This window comes from Xylona heveae (assembly GCF_001619985.1).
Source record: "Xylona heveae TC161 unplaced genomic scaffold L228scaffold_10, whole genome shotgun sequence".
NCBI classification, from domain to species: domain Eukaryota; kingdom Fungi; phylum Ascomycota; class Xylonomycetes; order Xylonales; family Xylonaceae; genus Xylona; species Xylona heveae.
The window spans coordinates 799,216-825,538 of NW_017264202.1; the positions used below are offsets into that span (position 1 = coordinate 799,216).

General features: G+C 48.0%; 5 protein-coding genes across 5 annotated transcripts; 3 read left to right on the forward strand and 2 right to left on the reverse strand.

The window, feature by feature from the left end:
- Positions 1-1,160: 1,160 nt before the first annotated feature.
- L228DRAFT_233024 (MFS general substrate transporter) lies at positions 1,161-3,570 on the forward strand (the record flags this gene model as incomplete). Its single annotated transcript, XM_018330615.1, has 4 exons — positions 1,161-1,880; positions 1,950-2,243; positions 2,363-2,734; positions 3,005-3,570. 4 exons carry the CDS (start codon positions 1,161-1,163, stop codon positions 3,278-3,280), a joined length of 1,662 nt encoding a protein of 553 aa, XP_018185970.1. The 3' UTR covers positions 3,281-3,570.
- A 755-nt stretch (positions 3,571-4,325) lies between these two features.
- On the reverse strand, positions 4,326-6,146 carry L228DRAFT_223509 (syntaxin-5). Its single transcript, XM_018330327.1, has 6 exons — positions 5,626-6,146; positions 5,346-5,530; positions 4,855-5,292; positions 4,764-4,785; positions 4,646-4,704; positions 4,326-4,569 (listed from the first exon to the last, which is right to left on the reverse strand). The coding sequence occupies exons 1-6, from the start codon at positions 5,876-5,878 to the stop codon at positions 4,447-4,449; spliced, it is 1,080 nt and encodes a 359-aa protein (XP_018185971.1). The 5' UTR covers positions 5,879-6,146; the 3' UTR covers positions 4,326-4,446.
- Positions 6,147-6,585: 439 nt separating this feature from the next.
- L228DRAFT_250100 (hypothetical protein) lies at positions 6,586-12,041 on the forward strand. The gene is made up of 2 exons (XM_018333246.1): positions 6,586-6,968; positions 7,028-12,041. Exons 1-2 carry the CDS (start codon positions 6,922-6,924, stop codon positions 11,622-11,624), a joined length of 4,644 nt encoding a protein of 1,547 aa, XP_018185972.1. The 5' UTR covers positions 6,586-6,921; the 3' UTR covers positions 11,625-12,041.
- L228DRAFT_27353 (hypothetical protein) lies at positions 11,900-13,558 on the forward strand. The gene has a single exon (XM_018335595.1). The coding sequence runs from the start codon at positions 12,174-12,176 to the stop codon at positions 13,335-13,337; it is 1,164 nt and encodes a 387-aa protein (XP_018185973.1). The 5' UTR covers positions 11,900-12,173; the 3' UTR covers positions 13,338-13,558.
- A 9,212-nt stretch (positions 13,559-22,770) lies between these two features.
- On the reverse strand, positions 22,771-25,001 carry L228DRAFT_263069 (ABC1 domain protein). The gene is made up of 2 exons (XM_018334462.1): positions 24,116-25,001; positions 22,771-24,057 (listed from the first exon to the last, which is right to left on the reverse strand). Exons 1-2 carry the CDS (start codon positions 24,880-24,882, stop codon positions 22,842-22,844), a joined length of 1,983 nt encoding a protein of 660 aa, XP_018185974.1. The 5' UTR covers positions 24,883-25,001; the 3' UTR covers positions 22,771-22,841.
- Between the last annotated feature and the right edge of the window lie 1,322 nt (positions 25,002-26,323).

Below are 26,323 nucleotides of genomic sequence, written 5' to 3' on the forward strand. Positions count from 1 at the left end.
ATTTCGATACTGTCTCCTGTCATGTATAACGATCTGACTGATGACGATGATGCATTTTATTATGCGCACTCGAGACTTGGTTATATGCATATAGTACTCATTATACATAAAATGAATCCAATGGATACATCATCACGATGTGGCAAAGGTCATCGTCCCTTCAATGAATGTACTGGAATTATAGATGATTTATCAGTGAAATGGGGATACAGAGAACAACGATAGCATAGAATTTATCTATCGTATGCGCCTGGACCTGCCCAAAGAGACGGAGCGACGGGTTTGGTAGCGTGGGGAAAACGAGACGGGAGCCATTTGAAGCTAAGCAGTCACTTGTCTTGAGAAAACGGTCCCTTTTAGCCACCCTCCCTATCGGAGTCTTGTTCCTCTCCCCGCCCCTATACTCCGATAGTGTGCCACTTGACAGAACTTAGTCTCAGCGATGCTTCCTTATCATTGGATTTCTCCTCTAGACTGAGAACCGGCACGAACTGTCTGTACTCTGGTTACAGCCAACGTTCGTACGGAGTAGACGTCTCGCCGCCTGCAACCATGAAACGAGTCGCACCTTCCGAGGAGAACGCCGCCCAGTCACGTCTATCGCTTGGACCTTCACCTTTTGGTCGTTGATCATCTTCCGCCGTCGTCTACCGGTGGCTTTACTAACTTCCTCTTTCCTTCCTCATGGTTTCTCTCACGATGGCCAGCCACTTCGGTTAGTGACAATCTTCCCCGGACGTGGGCTTGTGTACCCGTGTTCTGGTACTGCTACTCGCCCCCGGTCCCTAGTGGCTGATAACCATCTTTCTTGCATGCTAACCATGCACGCCTTTCTTTCTGGGGGTCCTTGTCATGATATTAGACTCTTACCGATGCAACTGCCATCAAAGATAAGCTTTTTGGCCGTGTGTTCACTAAGTTTTGGTTGTCGAGCACATGGCTTCGTTTTGATACGGATATCGTTACCTTGATGTTGACTCAATTGCTATATGGATGTTGGACCAGGCGAATAGAACGCACATATATATCTCGCTCTTTTGCTCATCATTTTGAATCTTGTCTCGACTGTGCATATTTTTTTTTTCTTCTATAACTTTCCTTGCTTTCCCTTCCCCCCCCGCCAGACAATATTTACATACTGTATCATCACCATGAGGTTCATGTCCCCTTCTCTTCGAGAAGACCTGGACGTGCCGGGCACTGAGCGTCTCGTGGACGTCAATCACGACCTCAATGTTGCTCACGCCGGGTCAGACATTATCCTCATCCCTCAACCGACCTCATGCGGAGCAGATCCGCTGCGCTGGGCTCGCTGGAAGAAATACTGGCAACTCTTCCTCGTCTCCTTTTACGCCTGCGCCTTCTCCTTTGCAGAGAACAATCTCGGCGCAGCATGGACGAGCATCAGCGAGCAGACGCACGTCTCCATTACTGATCTCAATGGAGGCGGTGCTCTCAACTATCTCTTGCTAGGCTTCGTCAACATTTTCTGGATCCCCATTGCCATGAAATTTGGTCGACGACTCGTCTTCCTCGCCACCACTGCCATCTGTCTTGCCGGCACCGTCTGGACGGGCTCGTTCAACGGGACCGGCCAATGGTTTGGCTCCAACATTCTCAGCGGCATTGGCACTGCCGCCTACGAGGCCGTCATCCAGCTCGTCATTTTTGACATTTTCTTTGCTCATCAACGTGGGCGTATGCTCGCAGTCTATATCTTTGGACAGCAGCTCGGCTCCATTATCGGTCTCATTACTGGTGGATATATCTGTGACACCGTCGGCTGGCGCTGGAGTCAGTATATCTGTGCCATTATCAATGCTGTCGTCCTCCTTTCCTTCTTCTTCACTTTCGACGAGACCATGTTTCCGCGCTGGCTCGTCAGCATCCCGCCTGTCAATGTCGGAGTTGTTTCGTCGTCTCCACCTGCACAAAATACTATCGCCGAGACTGCTGCTTCTCGATCATCTACAGAAAAAGTCAGCGGCCTTGCCTCAGCCAAGGCCGATGACGTCGAGCGCAACGCTGCCGCTTCTCTACCGCCATCTCCCCCGTCCGAAACGTCAGACAATAAGGAAGAATACGTAGTCGCCAGCGCTCCATTGGCATCTCCCGAGGAGTTCTCCAAGCGGCCCTACCTTCGCCGCCTTAAACCTTGGGTCTACTATCCCCAAGACCATACCACGTACTGGCAATACTTTAAGCGGCCCTTTTTCCTCTTTGCGTTTCCAAACATTTTGATTGTATGTTACTTATCCCTTTGATCTCTGACCCTCTGCGCCCTTAGGACATAACCCCTCTTGTTCTTGCAATGTCTACTAGCATCCCTCCCCGCATAGCTAACACACAAATTCAATTCCAGTCCGGAATCATATTCGCGTTCGGCTGCACCGCAGGCATCGTCTCCTTCAACACCATTTCCGAAATCATGACCGAGCCACCATACAACTGGAAAAGCGGTCCGACGGGACTGCTCTTCCTTGCCGCTCTGGTCGGCAGCATCGTCGGCTGGGCCACGGGTCTGCTGAGCGACCACGTCGTCATCTGGCTTGCGCGTCGCAACAACGGTATCAAGGAGCCCGAGATGCGGCTGTGGACTCTGTCTCTGTCCGTTGTGTATGCTGCTCTCGGCTACCAATTGTACGGATGGGGCGCAGAACAGGGGCTCAATTGGTTTAGTATTGCGTTTGGAATTGGTGCCATGATTGCCCAGCAGGTCTCTGCCACTTCGATTGTAAGGCCCCACCCCCCTTTTCTTTTCTCTTCCACTCCTTTATGAAGTCCCTCGTACATTTCCCTTCTTTGTTCCATATATATATAGCAGAGGCGGCGCTGGTGGTGGAGGATTTTTATTATCCCTCTTCCCTTCCTTGTTCTTCCCATCCCCTTTCCCAGTGCGGCCCTATTCTGGTCATCCGTCTGAAGCGGCGTCACACACGCACACACATATATATATATACATATACGTACCGAAGCAATGCAAGACTAACCTCTAATTCAACAGGCAACTGCATACGCAATGGACTGCTTCTCCGGCATATCCGGCGAACTGGTCGTCGTGCTGGCGCTCTGCTCCTCGTGTATCAACTTCGCCATTTCCTACTCCACGCAGCCCTTCCTCGACCGCGTCGGATACGGCTGGCTGTTCTTCTTCTACGGCATTCTTGTCGTCTTGTCAAACCTGGCTGCCTTCCCCGTCATTGTGTACGGCAAGGCCTGGCGGAAACGGTGCATGCCGCGGTATCAAGAGTTTTTGGGGCAGCGCGTTGGGTATTATTAGTTGCGGTATTGAAGTCGCCTGTGCTGATCTTGTTTTTCTTTTCGCTCATTTATCTATTTTCAATTCGGCTCATTTATTAATTTTACCAAAGGTGATCATGTTGGTTTTGAATGTTCGCGTTGCGGCGCAGTATGATTTATGTTTGTTTGCTTTTGACATGCGACCTCGAAAGACTCTTTACTATTTCTGCGTCCTTCATACTTATGATTATTACTACTTCTGGCAGGTATATACCATATACCATTGATACTTTGACAAATGATGACGAGATTCACGAATACAAATGACGCGTTATTAAGACGGTATACGAATCAGTTCCATCAAATGAACAAGAGTGTGAAATTTCCGTGGAATGGTGTCCGAAATGGGTATATATAATTGATTATGCCCTGTCAAGCAAGCCAGGAACCTCGACCAGGATCTTGACCTGACCTGGGCCAGGACGTAGGGCTAACTACCGAATTCCCAACATACTTTAGCTCTGAGAGACTGTGTCGTTGCCAATGCATCTCATCATTGAAGCCAAAAGGCGTGAGCGTTGGACACTCGAACACTTGAGAGAATGCAATGGAGTAGTATGCACAGTTGCAAGTGCCGCATCAGATAGAAGATAGCAGTGAGGGCTGGATTTGGACAAAAAGATTGGAGAAACGAGAAGAAGAGAGACGAAAAGAAGAAAAAGAAAGAGAAAACATTCCAATGTCCCATACCCAGATGACTCCAATGGATGAAAATTTCATAAAGTCTGACAGGTTAAAAAAAAGGGAGAATGTCCACGGCTTTGGTCATGAACAAGTATGCGGAACGGCACCGAAAAGAAAAGGTAAAAGACACGGCAAAATTCGTTGGGATCAGGTCTGCATTATACCCCAACATGAGTCGCGCTGAGCTTGGTCGCCGTGTATGAATTAAATGATCTATGGGCGGAAGAAATACGTGCCGTTCGAAGCACGAGAGAAAGACACACGGGACAGAGGAGGGGAGGGGGGGATTGAGGAATTAAGTGGCCTTAAAGAGGCGGTAGGAGGAAGACGTAAAGTATGTGCATGGCGAAGAACTGGGATCATTGTAAGGATTAGGGATTTTCACCCTGCGATGAGGACCCATAGAAGGAAAACTAGAGGGTGGATATGATTAGCTTTCGCACATGAATATATCACTGACAGTCAAGGCAACTTGGATAATAGGATGGACGAAGGAACGAAGGAGGGGGAAGAGGACATACAGATCATTAATACACCAAACATTTTTGCAACGAGCCATCGATTGCCAGAGACACGACTCCAGTACTAGAACGTGTAATGTTAGTATTGATTTCCCGCAGCAGATGGGTTATACCAGAAGGGAGCATGTGTGGAAACGCACCTTCATGAGTTCTCGCTGCGCCCCTTGCACATTGTCGACAACGTCTTCAGTGTTGGCGTCTAGATAGGTTAGCTGGATTTCATTTCACACAATCTCTGAGGTAGGTGGCTTAATATACCTATTCGTTGAATCATTTCGCTCTAAATGTAACAATTAGCATTAAGATCGAATTTTATAGATGCCTTGTGCGGCTGGACGGGTTGAATTACCTGCTCGGACACCATTCCGGCAAGCTGGCCGAAAATGCTTCCTAGTTCATTTATTGTCCGCTCGATTGCTTCTATTGCCTCCCCACGAGCATTAATGTAGCTGTTTGTCGGTTGCGCTTCCTCCATCATCAATAATTGCTGGTCGGACTGTGGTCCGCTGCGCGACAGGGCAGAAACTGATGAAGGTTCTAGGGTCAAAAGATCCGGGTTTGACCCGGTGTACGGCGACTGTGGTGTTCGGCTTCGCCCTGGCGTGTTGTAAAGTGGAGAATCGCTTCGGTGAGGGTCGAACGCGGCTGCTTGTGAATGCGAAGAGACCGAGGATACAAAGTTTTCCGTCCGAGAGCGTGAGGCTTGAATGTTCTTTGTCCGAACCTCAAGCACATCCTTGAAGTTTACGGACACATCTGCAAGCTTACCCTGCAATAAGACGACGACCTGTGCTATGTCAGAATCAATTTTTGAGGATGTATGTAACATTGGAAACGCACATTCTTATTGTGTTCGCCCTCCTGATCAGCGCCTCCATGTCGAAGGGACTGAGGGTGTTGTGACTTTGAGAGCGCTTGGAGGGAAGAGATTTGTTGATTGAGCGAAGAGAGGTCTTGTTTTATTATGTAGGTTAATTCAGCAATCTCGACAGGCCTGTCGTCAAACAACGTCTTTCGCTTTGCCACTAATGAATCAAATTAGCTCATTGCTACATGCATAACAGTTCTCCCAGACTCCCGATATCCGATTTTGTTGTAGTACTGGAGTCTTCAGACATACATTGTGCTAATCTTTCCAGTTTCGCCATGGTTCCAGTGATCCCTCGACCAATTTCAGCTGCTCTTCTAGCAAATTCCGACCTTGAGCCCCGTTTTACGCCTCCGGTCGGTGAGCCATTTGCTTCCCGTCGTTGAGAGTCCGAGAGGAGGGATTGTCGTTGTGGCCCGAATCTTGACGAGGTCTGACGCTTCTGAGCCTGGGTCAGAATGGACCGGAACTCACTCGTCCGGTCTTGTATTGATACGCTCGCCATGATTATTCGTCGAGAACTGTCAGACGGGTTGAGGCGAAGAAGTTGGTGTTGGAGAGTGACGATTGTGTATAAATCCGTTTGCGGACTCGAATAGGGATGAGATGCTGTGAGCGATATATGATATCAGGGTTAAATGGTAGCTAGAATGTTGAGACACAGTAGAGGCCCTTGCAGAGTAAATCCCACTGTGAAAGCAGGGGTGGGTTGAAATCAACGTAAGTGTATGACTGTCGCAGGAATAGGTCGTTGGATGTCAAGTTGGCTTAGTTAGAGCATCCAGGTTGCGCCGATGGCAGATGAGGCGAGATGGCCAGAGCGGATGTTGCCGCCCCCAACTCTTGATTGATTGATTAAGATAAGAGATAATCAATCACAATCAACCAATTAATCGCAGTGAGACATGAGAAATAAAATTGAAACAACAAGACAAAGCATTTGACAAGCTAATGATATTAAGAATGAATGTCCCTTGGTGGAAATCTCTGAAGAACAAAGACCTTACGGTACAATGTGATATTTACATGACCCGCTTACGATGATCATAATACTGGCACGTGACGCGGCTTCTTGCCTCGGAAAGGGGAAATTCGGAAACCCAATCATTTCAAAACTTGAAACGGTCTCCCAAATGACGCGTGGATGGACTACGGAATAGGGAGGACAAATAAGTTTTGGGAGTGATTTGTTGTCATTACTCTTATTAGCATCGTGAGGGCTGTGCTTGGCCTACTGTCAGCAATTCAGCATTCCTCCAATATCTACAATCTGGCTTATCGGTCTGTATTGGGTTTGTCCGACTGCCCTCGCATACCAAACACGCGCTTGAGTTCGCTGCTCTCAGCTTCATGACGACAACGCGTCTTTCAACAGTCTTGGTATACACACGGCTATCCCTTGAATTTGCGAGAACCCCGCAATGATATTTTTGTCTCCTTCAGCAATCACAAGATTAGTGGATTCAGAAGCCTGTCCACGCCGAAGGCCATTTTACGCTTTTGTCGACCTGTGAGCGGTCTGCCCTCAGGGGTCCCCGCTCCCTCATCATGTCGAAACCATATCAACACACCTTTGAATCTATCCAATCTCCCTTGTGAGTGTAGACAACATTGTCATTACTTTATCTTGTCTCTAACCATCTGCCTGTGATAGGAGCGGCCCTGGCGGCTACTCGAATCCCGCTTCTCCTGTCGGCGGCCAACCGCCCTCCTTCAAAACAAACCTCAATCGTGCCAAAACAAAGAAATGGGTAGAAGCGAAAGGATACTCCTACGATGGAGATGATTGGGGTGAAGTCGATGAATATGACGAATACGGTGGTTATGACGAGCCACAACCGCCTGCAGTACCTGCTGTTCCTGCTATGCCACCCCTACCAAAGCAACCTACAGGACTCAGACAAAAGGGCCAGAGTGCTGCAAGCCCACGCTCGAGTCCCCAAACTGAACAAACTGGGGTTTTCTCTCCTCCTGCCAAACAGGGCTCCTCACCGTCTATTGGTCACCAACAACATTACAATGGCCCCTCCGCCGTAGCTTCATCAGGGTCGTCGGCTGTCCCACGGGGTGTTTCCCCAGGCCGCCCAAGGGCCAATTCTTTCGAGCAGGGGGACGATGCGGTGGCCATGCCCTCCGCTCTTGCGGAGCCGGGAGGAGCTTGGGGCCAGGTCTCGTCCAATGAAGATCAATCACACATCCCGATTCGTACGTCCGCTACAGGCTCGCCCGTTTCTCATTCCCCCACTCTGCACCCATGGGCCAGTGGCGAAGCACATGCGCCCCAAGCAGAGCAAAAGCCACCCCCTCTTCGGATCGAGACGCAATCTGTTGCTGCGGGTGCTCCTCCGCAACCACCTACTGTATCGCCAAAGTATGCAACGTATTCTCCGTCCCCATCAGCTGGAAGTCATCGAGCTGTTTCCGATACTGACAGGAGACACCCCTCTGGTCCCGCGAGTCGGAGGCAATCCGTTGACAGCAATGCACCGTCTGTCGAATTACAGAGTCGGCGTGATTTCTCGCCTTCCGTTGCCCCTCAACGTAATCCCAGCGCCTCCAACTCCCCGAATCCAAATGAGTTTCGCTTTCCGCCTCGCAAGAGTAGCTTGAGTCAGAGGACAGCTTCATGGAACCGGACACCGCGTCCTTATGAAGATGTCTCTCAAGCTTTCCCGCAGTCTCCAGGCTCCGAAACATTGCAATCTCCTATATCCGATCAAGGCGGATTCAGTACAACAAAAGCAACGACGTTTGTCCGACCGGCTGATATCTACAAACGAATTGAAGCTGAGCGAGAGAGGGAAAGGCGCTCTTTGGATTCTGGCAGACCGAGCCTGGACTCCGTTCGAAGCCGCTCCAGTGAACCTGAAAGGGTCACAAGCCCGCCACTAAGGGAACGCTTGAGCTCCGAAAGTCTTGGTCGATCTATCAGGGGACGCTCAAGTTTTGATGGAACGGGCGACCTTGAGTCTAACCGTAGACTGAAGCCAATGCTCGATCCCGTAAAGGAGAGAAAAAGCGAATATGGCTTTGAAGGATTTTCATATGAGGCCGCAAAAGCGGCTGAAGAGCAGTCCAAAAACCCGGTTGATGCCTCATCTAAAGCAGGCCAACGAGACTCGAGGCCAATTCTTCCTGACCTTAACCGCATCTCTGCCTTTGGAGATTCTCTTTTCGGACCTACTCTTGCCTCTTCAGATTTCCTCTCCGGTCCAGAAGGGCAACCTCCCGAGGCCATTGCTGGACCTACTGTCACCGAACCTGTCCGCGATGTGGCTAATGAAAAGACTCTTGAGCACCAACCTTCTCTGGGATTTCGGTCAGTGGTGAATCAAGCTTTCGACAGGAAAGATGACAAATCTGTCCCGCCAACTCCGTCCTCTACGGATCGCTCAGATATTCGAAGTGGTAGTGAAAGTACGACCGAGATAAGTCCAATCATGAGTCGCGTTCCTGATATTGCTTCACTTGATGCCCAAGCTGGGAATGCTGCCAAAACGCAGCCGGAGATGGGAGCTATCACCGAAGAAATTAATGAGTTCGACGCGGGTTCTAGACCAACTTCTACCGCAACCGCCATACCCGCAGATGTCGTGAGGACACCGTCGCCTCCTCCTTCTGCTCATTCCCGCAAGACGTCAGAGAACTTGCCGCAGGGCTTTGTGCCTGGGCATCGGCGGGATTTGAGTACCCCTAGCCCGGCAAATAGTCCGGCACGGTCGCCGGCTCTCAAATCTACCGAGACCAATGCCGCAGAAAAGCAAGCCGAGGTCACATCCGCCACTCCCACAGATGCCCAAGCTGTCCATCACCCTTCAGAACAACCAAGTGGACCTCCCACAGGACTACCTGAAGTCGCATCTGAGACTGAAGGGCAAGACCTCTCTATCAATGACACGAGCAATCCACTGGACCAAGCAGAGGTCGAGAAAGTCGCTCTAGAGCATCGCTCTCCGGAGGCGTCTCCAACTAGAGAGCCTCGATCACCGACTTTTAGTGTTTCTCCTCGAAGTGGATCCGAATCCCCAAGCAAAGGCCGGGTACGAGATCTTGCTGGCATGTTTGACTTGAATGAGAGATCGTCACGTCGTGGCTCTGCCACTTCCTTTTCCTCTCGAGGAAGTGTCACAGAGAAGGCCAAAGATGCCACGGATGCGAGCCGTCTAGTTCCGAATCGACTAGAGAGTTTCCGGCCATCTTTGCCTGGCGGGTGGGTATCATTTTCAACCATGGCTGACAATAGCCCAAGTCGACTCAGTGTGGTGACGGACGATACTGCGGCTAAGGAGGCCGGTCAGAAAGATGCCATCCGAAACGAAAATGTCCCTGAATTCGGGCCAGCTTTGCAGGGCCCATCAGAGGAGGGTCTTGATTTGGTACAAACCAGCGCTGGTCAGGGCGCGCTGTCGCCTGAAAGTAGAGTACCTGAGCACGACGCCTTTGCAGCAGCTGCGGCCGCAGGTGCTGCCATGGGTGCATCAATTGCCGACTCAGTCCGGCAACTGCGAGAGCGGGGTGGTTTCGACTCGACTTCCCCATCTGACTACGAGCGGAACGAGCATACCGACACGTCACTTGAATCTTCAATCCATAGTCATGTGGCACCTCATTTTGAGATTCACAGTGACGAAGATGTGGTTGACCAAGGTTTGGACGCACAAACGAGCTCGCCGATGCCTCAGCTTCTCACTCCCTCCAACTTGGAGTCGTCTGGCTCTCCGAGCGTTGGCCCTACGCCTCCCCCCAAGGATACGCCGTATCAAACAGGCCGCGCTGAATCTGACTATTTCCCTCCAACGCTGCCCCTGAAGCATAAGAGTATCAATCCGGCTATGCAGCCGCCAATTCTCAACCCAACCGTTCGTCCAGAAATATTACCCTCTTTAAGCACAGAAACTTCTCCACAAGACCTTGAAAGCGATCGACTCAGAAAAGAGATTGTCAGAAGGCTTAGTCCAATGTCCTCATCTGAACAGGATGCTCTTCGAGAGCTGGAAGACTCCGAGGGCGTTCCAGATAATGCTGATTCCAAGTCGTTCGATCCAGCTCGGGAAAGCACATTCTTACCCAGCGAATATGATAGCTATTGGGATCATGGGGAGCGCGATGATGATGAGGATGAGGATGATGAAGTTACGAGTGGTAGTCGAACTCCGCCTGCACGGGCCGAGCAAAGCTTACACCCTGTCGAGCTTGAGAGCGATCAGTTCACTCTAGCAAAGGCGTCGCATGAGCCAGCAGCGGAGCCGGAACAACATCGCGACGTCCCTTTGACGGAGCAGGCTGGTGCCGCAAGTACAATGGCACAAGGCCCACCTTTGCTCAAGAAGAAGTTTTCCTGGGAAGAAGATTCTCGCTCTCAATCTCCTGAATCAGTTGAGCTTCATCCTCCAGATTATCCGAGCCATGGGGAGGCTTTCGAAATCCCTAAGCCTGTGTCATCCGAAGAAACTCGAGACTCGCTTCAGAGTGTCTCGACTACAATCCCTCATGAACAACAGCTTGGCGAGGGACAATCCTCTAAGGATTTGCAGTACAGCAAACGGGAATTTTCAGTTCCTAGTGGATACAGATCTTCCCTCCCTCCGTATGAAGAGGCCATGGATGTTGCAGACGGCGTTGCACCCGATACTGCCAGCAGTGAAGCGCCAGAACCTCTGCGCTCGTCCACTTCCACTGGCCTCCATGACATCGAAATACCAGCAAGTAGACCTACCTCAACCGCACTGGAGCATACATCCGTGATTCCAGCAGAGCAGGCGCCTGTAGTTGACCAGGAGAAAACTGGTCCAATTGTAGGCGCACCTGACGACGTAGCTCAGTCAACGCAAACCACCTCACAGCAAAAGATGCCTTCGTTTAGGGATATTTTGGCCCTAACCAACCCGTTTGACCGGATACAATCATATAATATAGCCCGAAAGCAGCTGGCGGAATCGGATTCAGGGTTATCTAACTGGATTACTTCGATAACTGCTGCTAATCCTGAGTACGCAGACTTGGTTTCCACAAACAGAGAAGCCAGTCAACCAGCGGGTTCTAGTACCAAGCGCTCAGTTAGTTCCATTCAGGGTCCCACTCATGCTAGCGGAAGCATCAGGATCACCAGTCATCACATGCAAACCAAAGGCAAGGATCTCCTTCACTCCGCGGGCGCCTTAGGCGGGAGAGCAAATATCGCCGCCAAAGGTCTTTTCTCCAAAGGAAGAAATAAGTTACGCGGCAGCAATGCTGAGAAGGTAGATACTTAATTTCCCGTTTTTATTTTTTTCTTTTCCTTTCTTTTCCTTTTTTTTGGTTCCCTCTCCGCCATTTTGGTGCATACCTCACTATATATTTTTAATATTCAAAGTCATGTCTTTTTACGCTTCTATTGATGTATCCAGGGAGTCACGGCTATAGCTGGGTGACTCGTGAGCCAAGAGGATAAAGTGTACGATGAAGCCCGGTCTGGTCTGTATTATTCATGACGGTTGGACTGGTGCGAAATAACGTTTTGGAGCGTTTTTGTAGTTTTTGTTTCAAAACTTGTACTTCAGATTTCTATTCTCATGACTTTTTATGTTGATGATTGGTGTACTTAGGAAACTCATGCTTCTCCCTTGGCTGGTGGAGAGAATAGTGCTTCTTGCGTGCCTAGTCAAACTCCCCTTGCGTCCCAGCGAGGCGCAAATTCCAAGCTTAGTGAGCAAGGAAGAAGCGCCACCACCCACGAGCAAGAGATTCCATCGCGTCTGGATACTGGCCCTAAACAAAATATTACCGAACGGAATGTGCAACCTGCTCCAAATGTCGATGAAATGGGAAAATCGCCTTCTCGGCCAGCTTTATCGTCCAGAGGATATACTATTCGTGCAGTGCAGCCAGAGCCAGTTTACGCTCCCAACTCACCTGAGAAAGACCCTAACAGGTTCAGTCTTGGCCAATCTCTCGGCGTTGTCAACCCTGACAATAATGAGAACGATGTAAGAGAGGCGGATGATGTTGACTTTGAAGAACGAAATAATACCCAGGATGGTAGCGTGCAGCACGAAGCTAATACTGGAGCCAATCACGCGGAGACTTCTCATGAAGCTCATATCTCCCAACAATCTCCAGTGTCAGCTTTGCCAATAGTTTCAGATCCCAATGTCGCTATGAGCCTTCAAACTCTGACAGGTACAACAACACAAGGTGCATACGCAGTGGCAGAGCGTACGGCTGCTAGATCACCACACAAAAATTCCCAGATCCCTTTTCGACCTTACCAGGTTGAAGTGCTTAACCACGGCCAAGAAGTGCGACCAGCCACGCATAGGAGATCTTCAACTAAAGATTCATATGAAAGTTCAGGCTATGCCCGGAGATCTTCTCAAGGGCTCTTGAACACAGATCAAAATGGCCCTGGAATCGGTTCAGATAGTTCCCAATTACCATCTCTCGCTGCCGATGTCCAGGCTCAACAGAATGATGACCACGGCAGGCCTAGGCGCTCACTACATCCGCGTCAGCACAGCACTGAATCTTATATGCAGGGGCCGGTTCTTAATCATGAGGAGATGCTGCGTGCAGAGTCTCGTCGACGGTCGATGGACCTTCTGAGGCAGTTTGGCGGCGGGTCTCCTGTTTATCTAGAAAGACGGGATTCGTCAGGATCGACCTGGTCAAGCTCGAGCAAGGTTGGCGCTCATAAAAAGCGTCGATCTAGTCTCTTTGGCTTGCTCAGCAAACCTCCTACTCCAGAGGTACCCCATGGAAGCCGCGAGAGTGCAATCACACATCTCGCAAACTCAAAAGCTGAACCTGATCCTGCAAATCCGCCGTTGAAAACACAGGAAGGCAGTGGTAACAGTGCTCGGCCAAAAGATATAGCTGAGAAGCGGGGAAGAAATAAGTTACAGAGATCTTCGACCAGCCAGTTCGTTCAAGCATTGGACGAGAAGAAAAAGAAACGTTTCTCCGGTCTTGGCGTAAGTCTTCTCTAAACAATGCGGGACGCACTCAGTAGTAAAGTTTACTAAAAAATCGTCAAGGGAATTTTTGGTAGGTCAGACAATAATCCCAAGCAAGGGCACCAACCATTTCCTGCTGGCCCAAATGTACTTGTCAAGCATAGCCACACTCGTCGAAACCGCGAAAGTCAGGCCCTCACGCAGCAGCAAGCAAAGCAAGTGGCGCCAGTCTCCCCCAATGACGCTGTTCCGCATCCTTCTGCAGCCGGCTATACAAACTGGTCTGCAGAGCCATCAGCCACGGCCTTGCCCGAGCCATATCAGGCGAATACCTATCAGGACGTTGGGGAACAGATCACAGAATCAGACCGTGGAACAACGCCACAAAATTTCTTAGAAGGTCATGGTCGTACTTCACCTCATCCACAGCCCCCATTTTCCGGGTTTGATCAGTCTTGGCACCCTTCTGGCAGTTCAGGACAATATCTTCAACATTGGTCTCACGACTCGACACCTCGAATTAATACAACCAGTAATCAGACAGAGGATCCATGGCGCATAGATGTCCCTCTGCCTTCCTCCCCACTGAAAATCGAGCATCCCGGTGAAGATTACTATCAACACCCTGCCCAAAATTACCATTACCAAGAGGATCCACAATACCGGGAGTACAATTTTCATCGTGCCCCTCAAGCCGACAGCGTCTCGCCGCTCAACGCCCCTGTCCCTGGGGCTGGCCCCGTGGGTCCGCTGAGCATCGACGATCCGTTGACCAAATTAAGCTCGGGTTCTCCATCTCCAATCCAGGAGCTTCCCGGCGCAGAAAACCCGCAACACCATCACTCCGCTGCTTATGCCTCAGGGTTTCGAACATGAATCCGACATAGACTCTTGTCTCATTGTTTTATTGATCTTGTTCTGGACCTGAACAGTCGAAATCTAGATATCTACCTTTCCCGTTTACTTCAATTTGTCCTTTTGAGCCTATCATATTTTAGTCTTTCTTGTTTCATATTTCCGAATCTTTGCCAGAGAACACGTCATCCTTGGCAGTACACATGGGCATTCCTAGCATACATTATTATTTCTTGATCTTTGAGCGTTTGAAATTTGGCATATCATTCAAGGCATAGCGTAACGTATTTCGGCATTTGAAACATAGAACAGCGCTCACCGAGGATCCTGCAATGGGGATTCGTCTTTCCAATTGTCATATTCCATTTCGGATGACTTTTTCTCTCTTCGATCTATGACTTATGACAGTCGTGTTTTCTCAATTTCTGGCAAAATATTTCGGTACCATTCATAGTAGATATTTCACATTTCGTTTAATTTTGCATGGCATGCAATGCAATTACGTTGGTTCAGTGATTCTCATATCTGATGTCTACATGTCTGTTTTCGAGTCATATTAGGCACATGCGTGAGATTGAGGAAGACAGGGAAACGCCAAGATCTAAACGTGTTTAAGATTACCCCTGAGCAAACTTGAAGTTTGTCACTGAACGAATCTGAACTATCTACCTCGGAAAGCTCTGGACATAACTCTCATCCTATCCTCATCTCTCCCTTAATCCGGTCATTTTCTGAAAGCACAGGCACATTCATTTCTCCCTCAATCATACCAACCACCATTGACGATCCTCCTAATCCTTTTTGATTTCACTAGTCCTTCAGCAAGTCATTGTCTCCCACCTTGACATTTTCTCTCTCTCCACTTCTAGCACAAGCCAAGATGCCCAAAACCCAAGCCGGGTGTCAAGTTGCGCTCGGGTTTAAGAACAAACCGGAGGCTTGGTCTGCGTTCAAGCAAGACTTTGAAACATGGCACAAAGACCCAGCTCATCCCGATAGAAAATATCTCTCTTTGAATGACGCAGCTCTGTACGGCGAAGTTCAGGATTTTGCGGAGTCTGTCGGAGAGAAGTACTGGGCTACTTCAATTGAGAAGCTCCACTGGCCATGGGACAAGGACGAGTGAGTATAACTGCTCCTGCCTTTCAGACCCTGAGTTAACCTCGAGTAGCATCTGCGATTTTATTTATGACTACGCCATTCTTGAAGGTGCCCGTGAGCGGAAAACCAAGGATCATGCTGCATCTTCCCCTACGGTGGAATTTAAAGGAGATGCGACCCCACTGGAGCAAACGTCTCCAGCATCAGTGGCGCAAACAGTTGAAGAAAACCGTCAAGGAACTGGAAGCTCCGTGCGTCGCTCTGAACGGATCAAAAAGCTTCCAAAAAAGCATTTGGGACTCCAATTGCTTAGGGTCAACCCGTCTACTTCACCCACACCCCGAACGCCAAATCGTAATTTAAATCGTATTTTCATTGACCTCGACGCGGAAGAAAGCACAGTGACTTCAAGAACAGTCTCAGAAACAGTCACAGCAGAAAATGCTCCTCCAACAATTCCATCGAATGAAGAACAAAATCAGAAAAAGGCACATCTTCGGAGCTCCCGTGCAATGACTCCTGATGCCGAGGAAACCGCACCGATTGACCTCTCAACGCCAACCAAGTTGCCCAACAGACCTGATGAAGTATTTGTTCGTCCCGTCGAGCAAACTGTCATCTCATTTACTCGAAAAGCTTCGTTTCCTTCTCAACGCTGGCTGAAGACCACTTTGATCGTTCACAAATCTTCAGAGACGAGATCCAGGATACTTCGATTAGCAAATTGCATTAATGCCGACATGCTCAAAGCCATGGTCTTGTCGACCTGGGAAACAAACGAGCATTCTATTTCCGCGGTGGAGTTAAAATGTCCATGGGTATCATCTAAGCCGGTGGAGATCGTACTTGGAGATCCAGAAAGTTTCGGTTTCTTGGTTGAGAGGGTGAACGACTGTCCGGTCTGGTCAGAAGCTGGAAGGGACTCATGTACTATTGAAATTGAACTTGTTATGAACTCATGAAGGACGCTTGGAAGGGGATCTCGTCTTCATGACCCCAACGTTCGACAAGGCGGATGTGCGCTTATCGCAAAGTACATATTGTGTGCCAAGCGCCACTTGACTAAAAAATGGGCTTGCTAACCGTGGATTTGCAAAACCGGAATAATTGTAAAACCATTTGGTCCCTTCACTCATCTCTCTCCACCACTCCTAATTGGTCCCTTTTGTGCTGAGACTTAATGCAACTCCAAGAGGCAAGGCCACCGCTGCTCTGCTCTGCCACTTGGTAATTGGAGAATTTGAAGAAAATGCTGAAACCAAATTTGTCATGAAAAAGGCTTGAAAGGGAATATTTCTTATATGGCTCCAACACTCCACACGGCGGACGTGCAACAATTGCATACGCAGTGTCCACCGCCACCACCAAGTTCTGCAGACTGCTAGATTAGGTATAAGATTGCAACATCTTTTGTCGTTATTGTCTTGTTCAGGAAATACATTTTGTGTCAATATAAGATGCAGCTGGCACAGAATTCCACTCACGGGTCCAGAACACTGGCATCGTCGTAACGTGCAAGCTCAACAACTTCAGTTTTCAAGGCACAACAGCCAGAAAATCAGCTGGTCTTTAGTTTTTGCAAATAGATCTTGCGATCTTTGCCTTCCAGGAACAAAAGTTCAAGCTGGGCTGGACAAACAGCAACCAGACGTGCATTTTGTCTTGGAGCAGAATTGTGACATTGTCCTACCCCAGTCTGCAGTATGGGTCTTTGACTTTTGCAAACAGTTTTTACAAATCTCGCCTCTTGGAACAAAAGTTCTGACTGATCCCGACAAACAGCAACCAGACTTGCATTTCGTCTTGGAGCAGAATCATCCTACCCCAGTCTGCAGTATGTGGCAGCGTAGATTCTCAACTGAAGCTCTGTGCTTTTGCACACCCAGCTCATGTGCATTGTCCCATTATGCAAACAACAAAAAGCATACCATGCTCTGGTTGCTTTGGTGAACTGTCATTGAGCCCCACCCAGCCTAGATTGATTATTGTCCGAGTCTGCTACAGCAGCGAAAATACACAAGCCAGACATTTGCTGGACTGCTTGTAGGATCCAAAGACAACACCTTGATCAGGCTTCCTGCCGCCTGTCAACAAGCCCCGACTCCCCAATTTGTTTAACTCAGAAAAGCAGAGCAAGCGGACATATTCGATAGTGTCACTTCTTTTTTCCAGAGGACAAATATTCTTTGCCTCCTCAGAGTCCACTCGTGGTTCGGACTGATCAAGCTTGTCAAATATGTCTTTGCAAACATCTACAAATCTTCAAAAGACATTCCCATTTCTTGAGTGCTTCCATCTACAATTTCCATCTCTACCTATACCTTGCCTAGGGCAATGGTGTTGCCTTTTTACCTTGTGTTTAGGTGGATTAGTGTTTGCATTTTTTGCTACCTTTGCAGCTTTCTTGATTTTTTTGGTCCATTCTTGGACCTTTTTAAGTGTCATTATCCAGCCACCCAAAGCAGTTTTCAAACGCTGGAACAGCTAATACATGCCTCAGCATTAATTTGAGACCAAGTGTGTTCTAGGGTCCTGAACCTCTGATTGATCTTGAGTGACTTGAGTCTTGACAGAGCCAAAGCACGAGGGTCATAGGAGGTTGTCATCAATTTCCAGCCAGCGAGGTAACTTATCGAGACCTGCATATAAAGAAAAGCACTAGGTAGAAGACAGCCACACAGACAACATTTTCTGACGTTTTCTTGGCTGCGAAGTTGTTTTGCCTCCTCGACATATCCGGATATTCCCCATTTGGGACTCCTATTGTTGGATTGTCTCATGAGTCTCTCCAGTTTCTTCGAGCTCTTTAACTCGTTCAGTTGAGTTCTAATCCACGACGCACGGCCGCACGTCGATCCATTTTTTAAATTTCCTGGGAGGAGCGAATACTCTCAGTCTCTACTCTCAGCTGAGATTCCGTGAAAGAAGTAAATCTCAGAGTTTCAAATGGTATAGATTTCCAGACCACGCCCTTAGGCTGAGTGTGGAAAGGGCTAGGCCCAACAGATGATTTGGTCCGTAGTTGGGGTTCTATAATTCTTTGTTCCTGGCATTCTATTGCCACTGGTGCATTCTGATATCGGGTTGAGCCTTGATATCATGATATGTTTTCCAGTAATAAATATACTCGAATGCTCTCCATCGGATTGCGAAAGTCAGGTTGTTTTCAAAAAAACTTAGAACGGCAACTTCATTTCTGTTTCGTCAAGGACGTTATGAACTTTATGAACAAAAGAAACAATATTGATCTTATCTAGCATCTTGCAATATTGGCTTTTTAAATTTGCCATGTAACATGTTGATAAACCGCACAAGGTCATGGCGGTCTATAGTCGGCCTGAAGACCCACAGGCCGAACATCAAGAAGGCAGCACCCATCTTTGATTGTTTGATAAACAATCAAGGCCTAGAAGCAACAGGGTTCGATGCTGAAGGGCAGTCATTTGTCCAGGGTCCTCCAATAAGCTTCCCCCGTTCGGCGTACAGTGTACAGTGTACTCCTTCTAAAGGAGCGTTTGAGTTTCAAATACAAATAGTTTTATTTGGTGGATCGATCCGAGCCAAGAATCCTCTGCCGTCTTTCTCCCTGGGGTTTCATTCTGAAAATCAACTTCAGCGTTATTTAAAAGTTAAATAAAAAAAGAAGTAATATATCCAGCAATGGATTATTGGGAACTACCCAGCCAAATGTTGAGGTGTTCGAACTCTAGACCAAACAAGCTTTAGTATGATTGGAGCTACCGATTATGAGTAGCCTGGCTAAACGATATTGTTAAAACATTTTCGGCAAGACCAATAGCGTTGTAATGGATTAAATATAACACTTTGTTACAAGAAGAATGTTCAAAGAAGAATGTTTCAAGCTGGGTCTCCTATGTTCTCATTGGGGATAGTTCCCCTCCTTCGCCGGTTGTGTATCCACCAGGAATTTTTTAAATTTTTTGCTGTAGCGTGTTCCTCAAGGCGCAGGTGAAATGTGCCTGCCTTTTGTAGTTTTTGATGGCAACCACCGTAGCATAACTGTATAACAGTCTTGCGACTCTCTGGTTTTCGTGACGGTCAAGTCAGAAGGAAGGGGCGTTAAGAGCCGCAGCGGTGCAGCCACGTCACTCAATGTCTGCTTCATTGAACTCCCCATTCACTTGTCAGCAGCAGTTGATCTGGTTCGAGTAGGCTTTCGGATTTCGAAGTGGAATTCGGATTTTGAACATGTTTCCGGGAGTTTCGACGTTCTCTTTCGCAAACTCTCGGACAAACCGTTGGCATGGAAGCTTCTCTGCTTTTCTCCCCGTAGGGAAGGAGTGTCTGGTTTGGGAAGCTTTCTGAATGGAGTGAGTAGAAAGTTCTTCAAATTTTATTTTTCTAACGTGAAACATATGGTGGAACCAGAATTAAAAGAAAACGGATAAATTCGCGGACCCGATGATGAAGGCTTCCGGTCCTTCAGCTTTCTTTTTTCGCATGAGCCGTTGAGATCGGAAGTAAGGCAGACTTGCTTGCCAGGACCGAAACAGCACGGCCAAGGCGTCGTGCCAGATCTCCAGTAATTCTCCGCAGTCGCTCTGGACTCTCTTTGCCTCAATATAAGACTTAAGGAGACTATTGAGGATATTTTATTAATGTCCAGTCATGAAGACATCGTGTTTTTGCGCGTGTTTGTATCCAGAGCCAAAGCTCCGGTTCCCTGTTCTTCCAACTTTCGAGCTCAAGATAGTAATCTTTTCATTAGAGTTCCAATGATTAGCAAGTTCGATAAGTACTAACGCTTCAGTGCAGACAGCATAATTTGCATTCAAGAATTCGAATTGAGAGTGCCTGGACAAGTCAACTTAGTCCATGAGTCAGGACTAAGCACCGACACCGACTTCTGCTTCTCGGCTGCTTCTTTACAAACTGTAGTTTCATCGCCCGTTGGATACGAGTCTCGTTTTATGGTTGTTGTTTTATAATCTTTGAAACCGTTCAAAGTCATGGCCTGAGGGTTCTTCCGCCCCGCCGAGCACGGCGCAGTCCAGCGGTGCCGATAGGTCTTTGGCCCGCTGTACCCCTTGCTATGGTAAGCGTGATGTTAGTTCAAGCTTTAACTGTCACCGCGGGCTTATTCCGCCCGGGCGCAACCCATCGTCAGAAGCGATTGGTCTCTATTGAGCAATTGCCCAGGGCTAATATTAAGCGCAACCAGGTCGATTGCAGCCTTGGTCCGAAGCAGCTTGGTAAACAGACAAGGCCGCATTATGAGAAAAAATTGTGAAATACCAAGATTTCTATTACAGTGATACCTCTTCAAATGTTTCTTGTGGTTTATAAAGATCGCAAAAGGTTATTTCGAGAACTGAGCTGTCGAATTGGAGCTGTCGAATTGGAACTTTCAATGCAAGAATCTTGCAAAATAAGTGCAAACCCGGACAACATGTTCTTCCCGCATTGTATAACGCTGCACAGAGGCAAAATATGAAGAACGTAAATCTTCCCGGGATTTATTTGGCCTGGACTCTGTGATTTCCCCCCAAAACCACCCGCAATGGAGTCCAGTAGTCGATTCCGATCCTGGCCTTTTATGCAAATCTTGCATTGGCGCCGTTGAATGTCAGAAAATTCTGAGACTTGTACGTTTCGCTCAAACGCCAAGAGAATTGTCAGCACCTAGCCAACCTCTGGCTTTTAGAATCCTGTTTCTTTTCATGCCTGAAAGGCATTGACTCCAGATACACCGTCAGGCATACTCTCTTTGGTCGTAGTGTTTGTCATTTATCAAACACTTTTGATGTTTCATGTATGAAACGGGTAATTGAGGAACATCGATGGCATGCTCTTCAACATGGGCGCTTTGCGCTTACGTTGAGTTATTTGTGTTGATACCAATCTTAATTTTCTTATAAGATTCGAGAAACAAGGATAGGTTGGAACAGGTGATCTCCACGCTCGTGACTTGCACAATATGTGCTTTCAATGTCTCAAAAGAAAGAAGAAGGTTCTTTCCATTTTCCCAAAGTAGCAGTTCTATTTTTTCAAAAGTGTAGAACTTGCAAACAGCATCAGCACTGCGATATTTCAGCTTGAGCTCAAGGAAATGTTACGCAAGTGGACGGAAAATTCCAACTGCCAAATGTTCCACTCAGTGCAATCTGCAGCCCAAAAACGAACTGATTTGTCGGAATCAACTCGTCTTAAAGAAGTTCTTGAGAGTAATATTCAGATGCTTGCTCCACCAAGGTGAACAGCAAGTTAGAAAGCCGCATCGAATCCTGGTTATAGTTGTCAATGGATTATTGGAGAGGTCTACAGCGGACTATTAAGTATGACAGGGTGACGTTCCTGAATATCAGGAATGCGGCAGCCAACGAAACATAGTCTCCGAGCATGCATGCTTCGGAAACCACCGTCCTGATGAACTGTATGGTTGAAAGGATCTTTTGCCTGGAGTGGTGGCTACTCGGCATGGTGATGTACTCCCGAGATATGTGGAATTCCAGGAGTTTTTTGTTTGTCCTGCATAGCACCAGACGGTTCGAGCCCACCAGTATTATGGAGGACTACCGTCTGGCTAATGCCGTGGTCTCTTGATAGTTGCAACTGTCAAATTGACTACAATATTAAGCGCAACCAATTCGATAGCTGCTTTGGTCCGTAGTAGCTTGCTAAATAGACAAGGTCGCAGTTACGAGAAAACATGAAATTGCGGGCGAGCAAGACTGGAGCGGTCGGATGTGGCCATCTACTCTGTATTGTCGTCGGTATGATTTCATGTTTATTATTAGAAAACAACCGTATTGTGCAAGTATACATCGTTTCAAGAGAAGATAATTGGTGATAATGCTTGTGCATCACCGACAAGCCCCTGAAGAGGAGAGGCCTTGGAGTATGACTTGAGCAGAGCAAGCTCTTTTCTATGTCGAAATAAACTCTGGTATCTTGGAAGCTATACCAGAGTCTCTCTCCCAGCTTGCCAAGAGTTTGTTGTTGATGTTTATTGATAGTGTGTGTTGTATTACGTTGTAGATGGTACTGTTTGAAGTTGTTTTGATTCTTTGAATGATTAATTTAAGAATGGAAAGTGAGATATGTAGTGGATTTCAATTGCGAAAATTGTTCGAAAATTCGTAGCAAATGGTTGAGATGTTGGGAAAGAAGAACAAGAGAGCGAAATTTGGGCGGGAGCTTGGGGCCTTTTATGTTCGGATCCTAGGCAGCAAAGGTGCATCTTCGTCACTTTGGAACAGTGACGCTCGAGCACGTGTATTGTGGTGACGGGGTGTAAGTTGGGAATAGTTTTCGTCAAGGAGTGTATTGGCGAGCTCAGCTGCACGTTTCCGACATATCCTTCACGGCGTTGAAGACAAACATCACGTCACTGTCCTTATTTGCAGAAATACGCAGCACAGGTAATTGTTGAACACGTGCCTGCAAATTCACGTCGATGAGCATTAGCAAGAGACTAAGAGTGCATGCAACGTGCAATACGACCAGAGCATCCTGAAGAACATGTCAGGCAGGCTAGAAAATTTAGTTTTATCGGAGAAGAGTTATGTTCATTTCGGCTTGACCGGTTCTACAGATGCCTTGAGTCTAAATTGTTGATATCTAACCTTCAAAAACGCCGTGGTTGAGCTCAATGCCAAAATCCTTTGCAATATGCTTCATCTGGTTTTCCATTTCGTCCTCCATTCCCCGGCCTATGCCAAAGAACTGCTTCACCTTGCTGGCGTAAAAATACACGTCACTGGAAAACATGACAAACTTGAAAATGAGGTGACGACCCAAATTGCCGAGCCTTTGAGAGAGAGTTAGATCTGGTGAGTCCACCAGCGAACGTGACGCCCAGTTACCAGTGATTTTGATCCGGTTCACTGGTGACCCCAGATACTGGTTGTTGCCTTGCACAATGCGAAGATTCCGGCCAATGAAGATGAGCTCTCGTGGCCACTTCTCCTCGTCACCCAGGATTTCCTTGATACCCTTTCGCATCTTCTGCTGCATTTCGTACATTTTTTCGGCTTCTTCTTTGCCTCGCAGACCCTTCCTGATACTTCTAGAGGTGGACATGTCACCGCCGGTATAAGGCTTCATCAGAGTAGCCGATGCAAAGATATCCACGTCGTGGATACCCCACTCATTAACAATCTTTCCAAGAGTCTTGTTGTCAAAGGTCATCAAGCTCTTCCAGAAAAGGGCATATTGATGTCGCAGCTTGGGTGCAACCTCAACATAGAGACCATGATCAATCAAAACCAATTCGGCCCTTCCTGAAGGTGTTCGGCGAACAAAGATATTACCAGGATGTGGATCGGCATGAATCACTCCAAATAAGAACATTTGAGCAGAGAAAAGATCGACCATAATAGTCATGACTTCCTTGAGCGAAAGTCCAAGACCACCCTTGCCAGTCTTGCCCTTCCAATGGTCGCGCCGGGGCTTGAGCTCGCCGTTGACCGAATTTGCCCGCAAGGAATCCTCCGATACGTCGAGGCCCGGTCGGTCCAGAGGCGTTCCATGACAACCCGGACTTCCCTGTCGCCCACTACCAAGCCATCTTCCTGTGATCGCTTCCTTGTCCCAAAGTCGAACACCCTCGATCCATTCGGCAGTCATGATTCTCTTGGAGCTAAGATCGCGAAAAACTTTAGGTATGTAGACTTTTCCTCGTAAGCGAGGCTCATTGGCAATGAGCTCTGCCATACGTTCGGAATTGTTGGCTTCATTGACGAAGTCGGTCTCCAGCTGAAGACGTTCGGTAATATAAGGGACTAGACTGTACAGTGGGAGATCAAAAATCGTGGAATAAACCTTCATCACAACCCTAGAACTAATGTTAATTGCCCGAGTCCGCTATTTCGGGGGCAGGGTTCTAAACTTACTTGAAGGCCCACAAATCCCAACCAACCTGCTGCGCAATCTCCTTCTTTTGTACCTTGACAGCGACTTCTGTTCCATCTGCCAAGCGCGCCCAGTGTACCTGTGCAACGCTTGCACTAGCCCTCGCTTTCCTCTCCATCAATCCCTTGCCAGGCTCACCCGTAAAACTCACCCCAAAGACCTCTTCCGGGCTCTTTCCGAAATCTTCACGAATTACCGCTTCAACGTCTTCCCAGTCATTCTGAGGTGCATCATCAAACATTTTTTGAAACATGCGTTGAAATTCTGGCGGAAGAACGGCAGATTGCATCGCAATTGCCTGTCCAATTTTCAGGTAGAGACCTCCATTTTCCCGTAGCAGATCAAACAGACGTTGTGCATTACGGGCATGTAATGCTGGAATCGATTCAGCGAAGATAGGTTGCGCACGGAAATTTATCTTATAATCCAGAGCCACAAGGGTTCCGAGTGCAAAGGTTCGTGTACTGCGAGAGATGGAAGAATAATAGAACTGCTTATCGACGGCATAGACAATGCCGATCCCTAGACCTAAATAAATGAAACGCTTCCCCCATCTTCGTGTTCGTCGATAAGTCTTGGGAGGGCGCGGTTTTGGGAGGGAGCTAGGAGGCGGAGGAATAAATGGTTGAAAAGCCTGAGATTGGACGCCTCTTCGACGAATTGCTGACGAGGTTGCCTGACATTGAGACCATAGCCGGGACTGCCCTTTTCTACAAAAGGACAGCGGATTGATCCTGACTGGATTCATTGCTGGTAAAGGGCGTCAGGCAGCCCTTGGATGACTTGGACAAGTTAACAGATAAATTCTAAAGGTTTGGTATATGTTGGGCGTCGTACAACCAGAGTCGAAGGTGGTGACGATGATGATGTCCATCGCTTCTTCCTCATATTTCCTCTGTGTCGGACTCTCCCCCGGACCCTTCGGCCGATTCGCTTCCTCCGATCCGACCGACAGGCGGATCTTTAAGTTATCAGATTATCTCACCTTTAGTGTTACATCTGCTTGATAGCACACCACATTCGAATCACCTCCTCCCTACGGAGTAGACTTTTATATAATTACTGCGACTTGAGAAAGAAGAAAAACAATAAGAAGCTTTACGGTCACTATCTGAATCAAGTCTGAATAATTTCACCATTGTGCCTGCGGTGTGAACGTGGGAAATGACACACGAGCACTAACTTATCTTTTCTTTACGCTTGGCGAATTTGGATTAAAGAACTCACCGGTAGGTTGCGAATTTACCTAGTTCCTTCTTCAAAGAGTACTGATAATCATAGATCTGAAATGTGCCTAGAATCAAAAGATTTTATTCCGACGGGCCATCGGAGGCAAGATCAATAAAGGCTGGGCACATTCCCCAGTTCCAGTCACGTGATTGATTGCAAGCATCAAAGATATAAGGTAGGTACGTACTTTGTATGCGCTGCTGTGATAGATCGGACAAATATATCCTGCATTTCTGCAGGGACATTTCTTGATTTTCATTCTCAACGCTGAGCTGAATATCATTGGCCGTGACACAGTTTGGCAGACATTATAACTGATGATAGGCTAGAACTTGCACTAAACAGCGACACCGGTCCCACTCTTATCAGGTTATCGGACGACCAAACGGCAACAGAAACCCCTGAGAACACGCCTTCGTCGTCTTCTATTGGCAGATACACTCAAGAGCCCGTCGAGGGTCCTATTGACAGGTTTCCCTTGACCCCTTCTCTCCCATTTTGGCTAGTCAGCCTTGACACCTGCCGTTCCTGGCATCAGATTGTGTGATTTACTTGCAAAATTCCGACAAGAAGAGGTAGTGCTTCCCCTTTCTGGAGAAGAGTCGGGCTTTACCTTCATAGTTGTGTATCTTTGAGGTGTCTTCCCTCTTGGTTGGCGTGGAGAAGATCGACCGAGACCACGTTTGCACGAGCGGGTGCTAAACCGCTTGTGTCGGGGAGTGTGGCTTTGCAACTCCCTAATCAAGAGTTGAACTACCCGGGGAACTCAAACCGCCCGCCCACCCTTTCAATCACCTGCCATCAGCCCCCCCCAATCCTCACCACCGGTTCTGGGCCGCGACTCTCGTTACCTTGCTGTTCCTTCTCTTCTCATTTTCGCTCCCATCGCCTGGCGCAGTGCGGGCGCTCATGATTCTTACACCATAATTTGCTGATCGGGGCGTCCTTTCTCCAATGTT

Excerpts from the sequence above, each read along its gene's own strand:
- L228DRAFT_250100 (XM_018333246.1), top strand. The coding sequence starts at position 6,922 with ATGTCGAAACCATATCAACACACCTTTGAATCTATCCAATCTCCCTT. Across the intron at positions 6,969-7,027 it reads GAATCTATCCAATCTCCCTT|GAGCGGCCCTGGCGGCTACT; the intron begins GTGAGTGTAGAC and ends TGCCTGTGATAG.
- L228DRAFT_223509 (XM_018330327.1), bottom strand. The coding sequence starts at position 5,878 with ATGGCGAGCGTATCAATACAAGACCGGACGAGTGAGTTCCGGTCCATT. Across the intron at positions 4,705-4,763 it reads CGAAATGATTCAACGAATAG|ACGCCAACACTGAAGACGTT; the intron begins GTATATTAAGCC and ends TAACCTATCTAG. Across the intron at positions 4,570-4,645 it reads CGCAGCGAGAACTCATGAAG|TACTGGAGTCGTGTCTCTGG; the intron begins GTGCGTTTCCAC and ends TACACGTTCTAG.
- L228DRAFT_27353 (XM_018335595.1), top strand. The coding sequence starts at position 12,174 with ATGGGAAAATCGCCTTCTCGGCCAGCTTTATCGTCCAGAGGATATACT.
- L228DRAFT_263069 (XM_018334462.1), bottom strand. The coding sequence starts at position 24,882 with ATGAATCCAGTCAGGATCAATCCGCTGTCCTTTTGTAGAAAAGGGCAG. Across the intron at positions 24,058-24,115 it reads TGGGATTTGTGGGCCTTCAA|GGTTGTGATGAAGGTTTATT; the intron begins GTAAGTTTAGAA and ends CATTAGTTCTAG.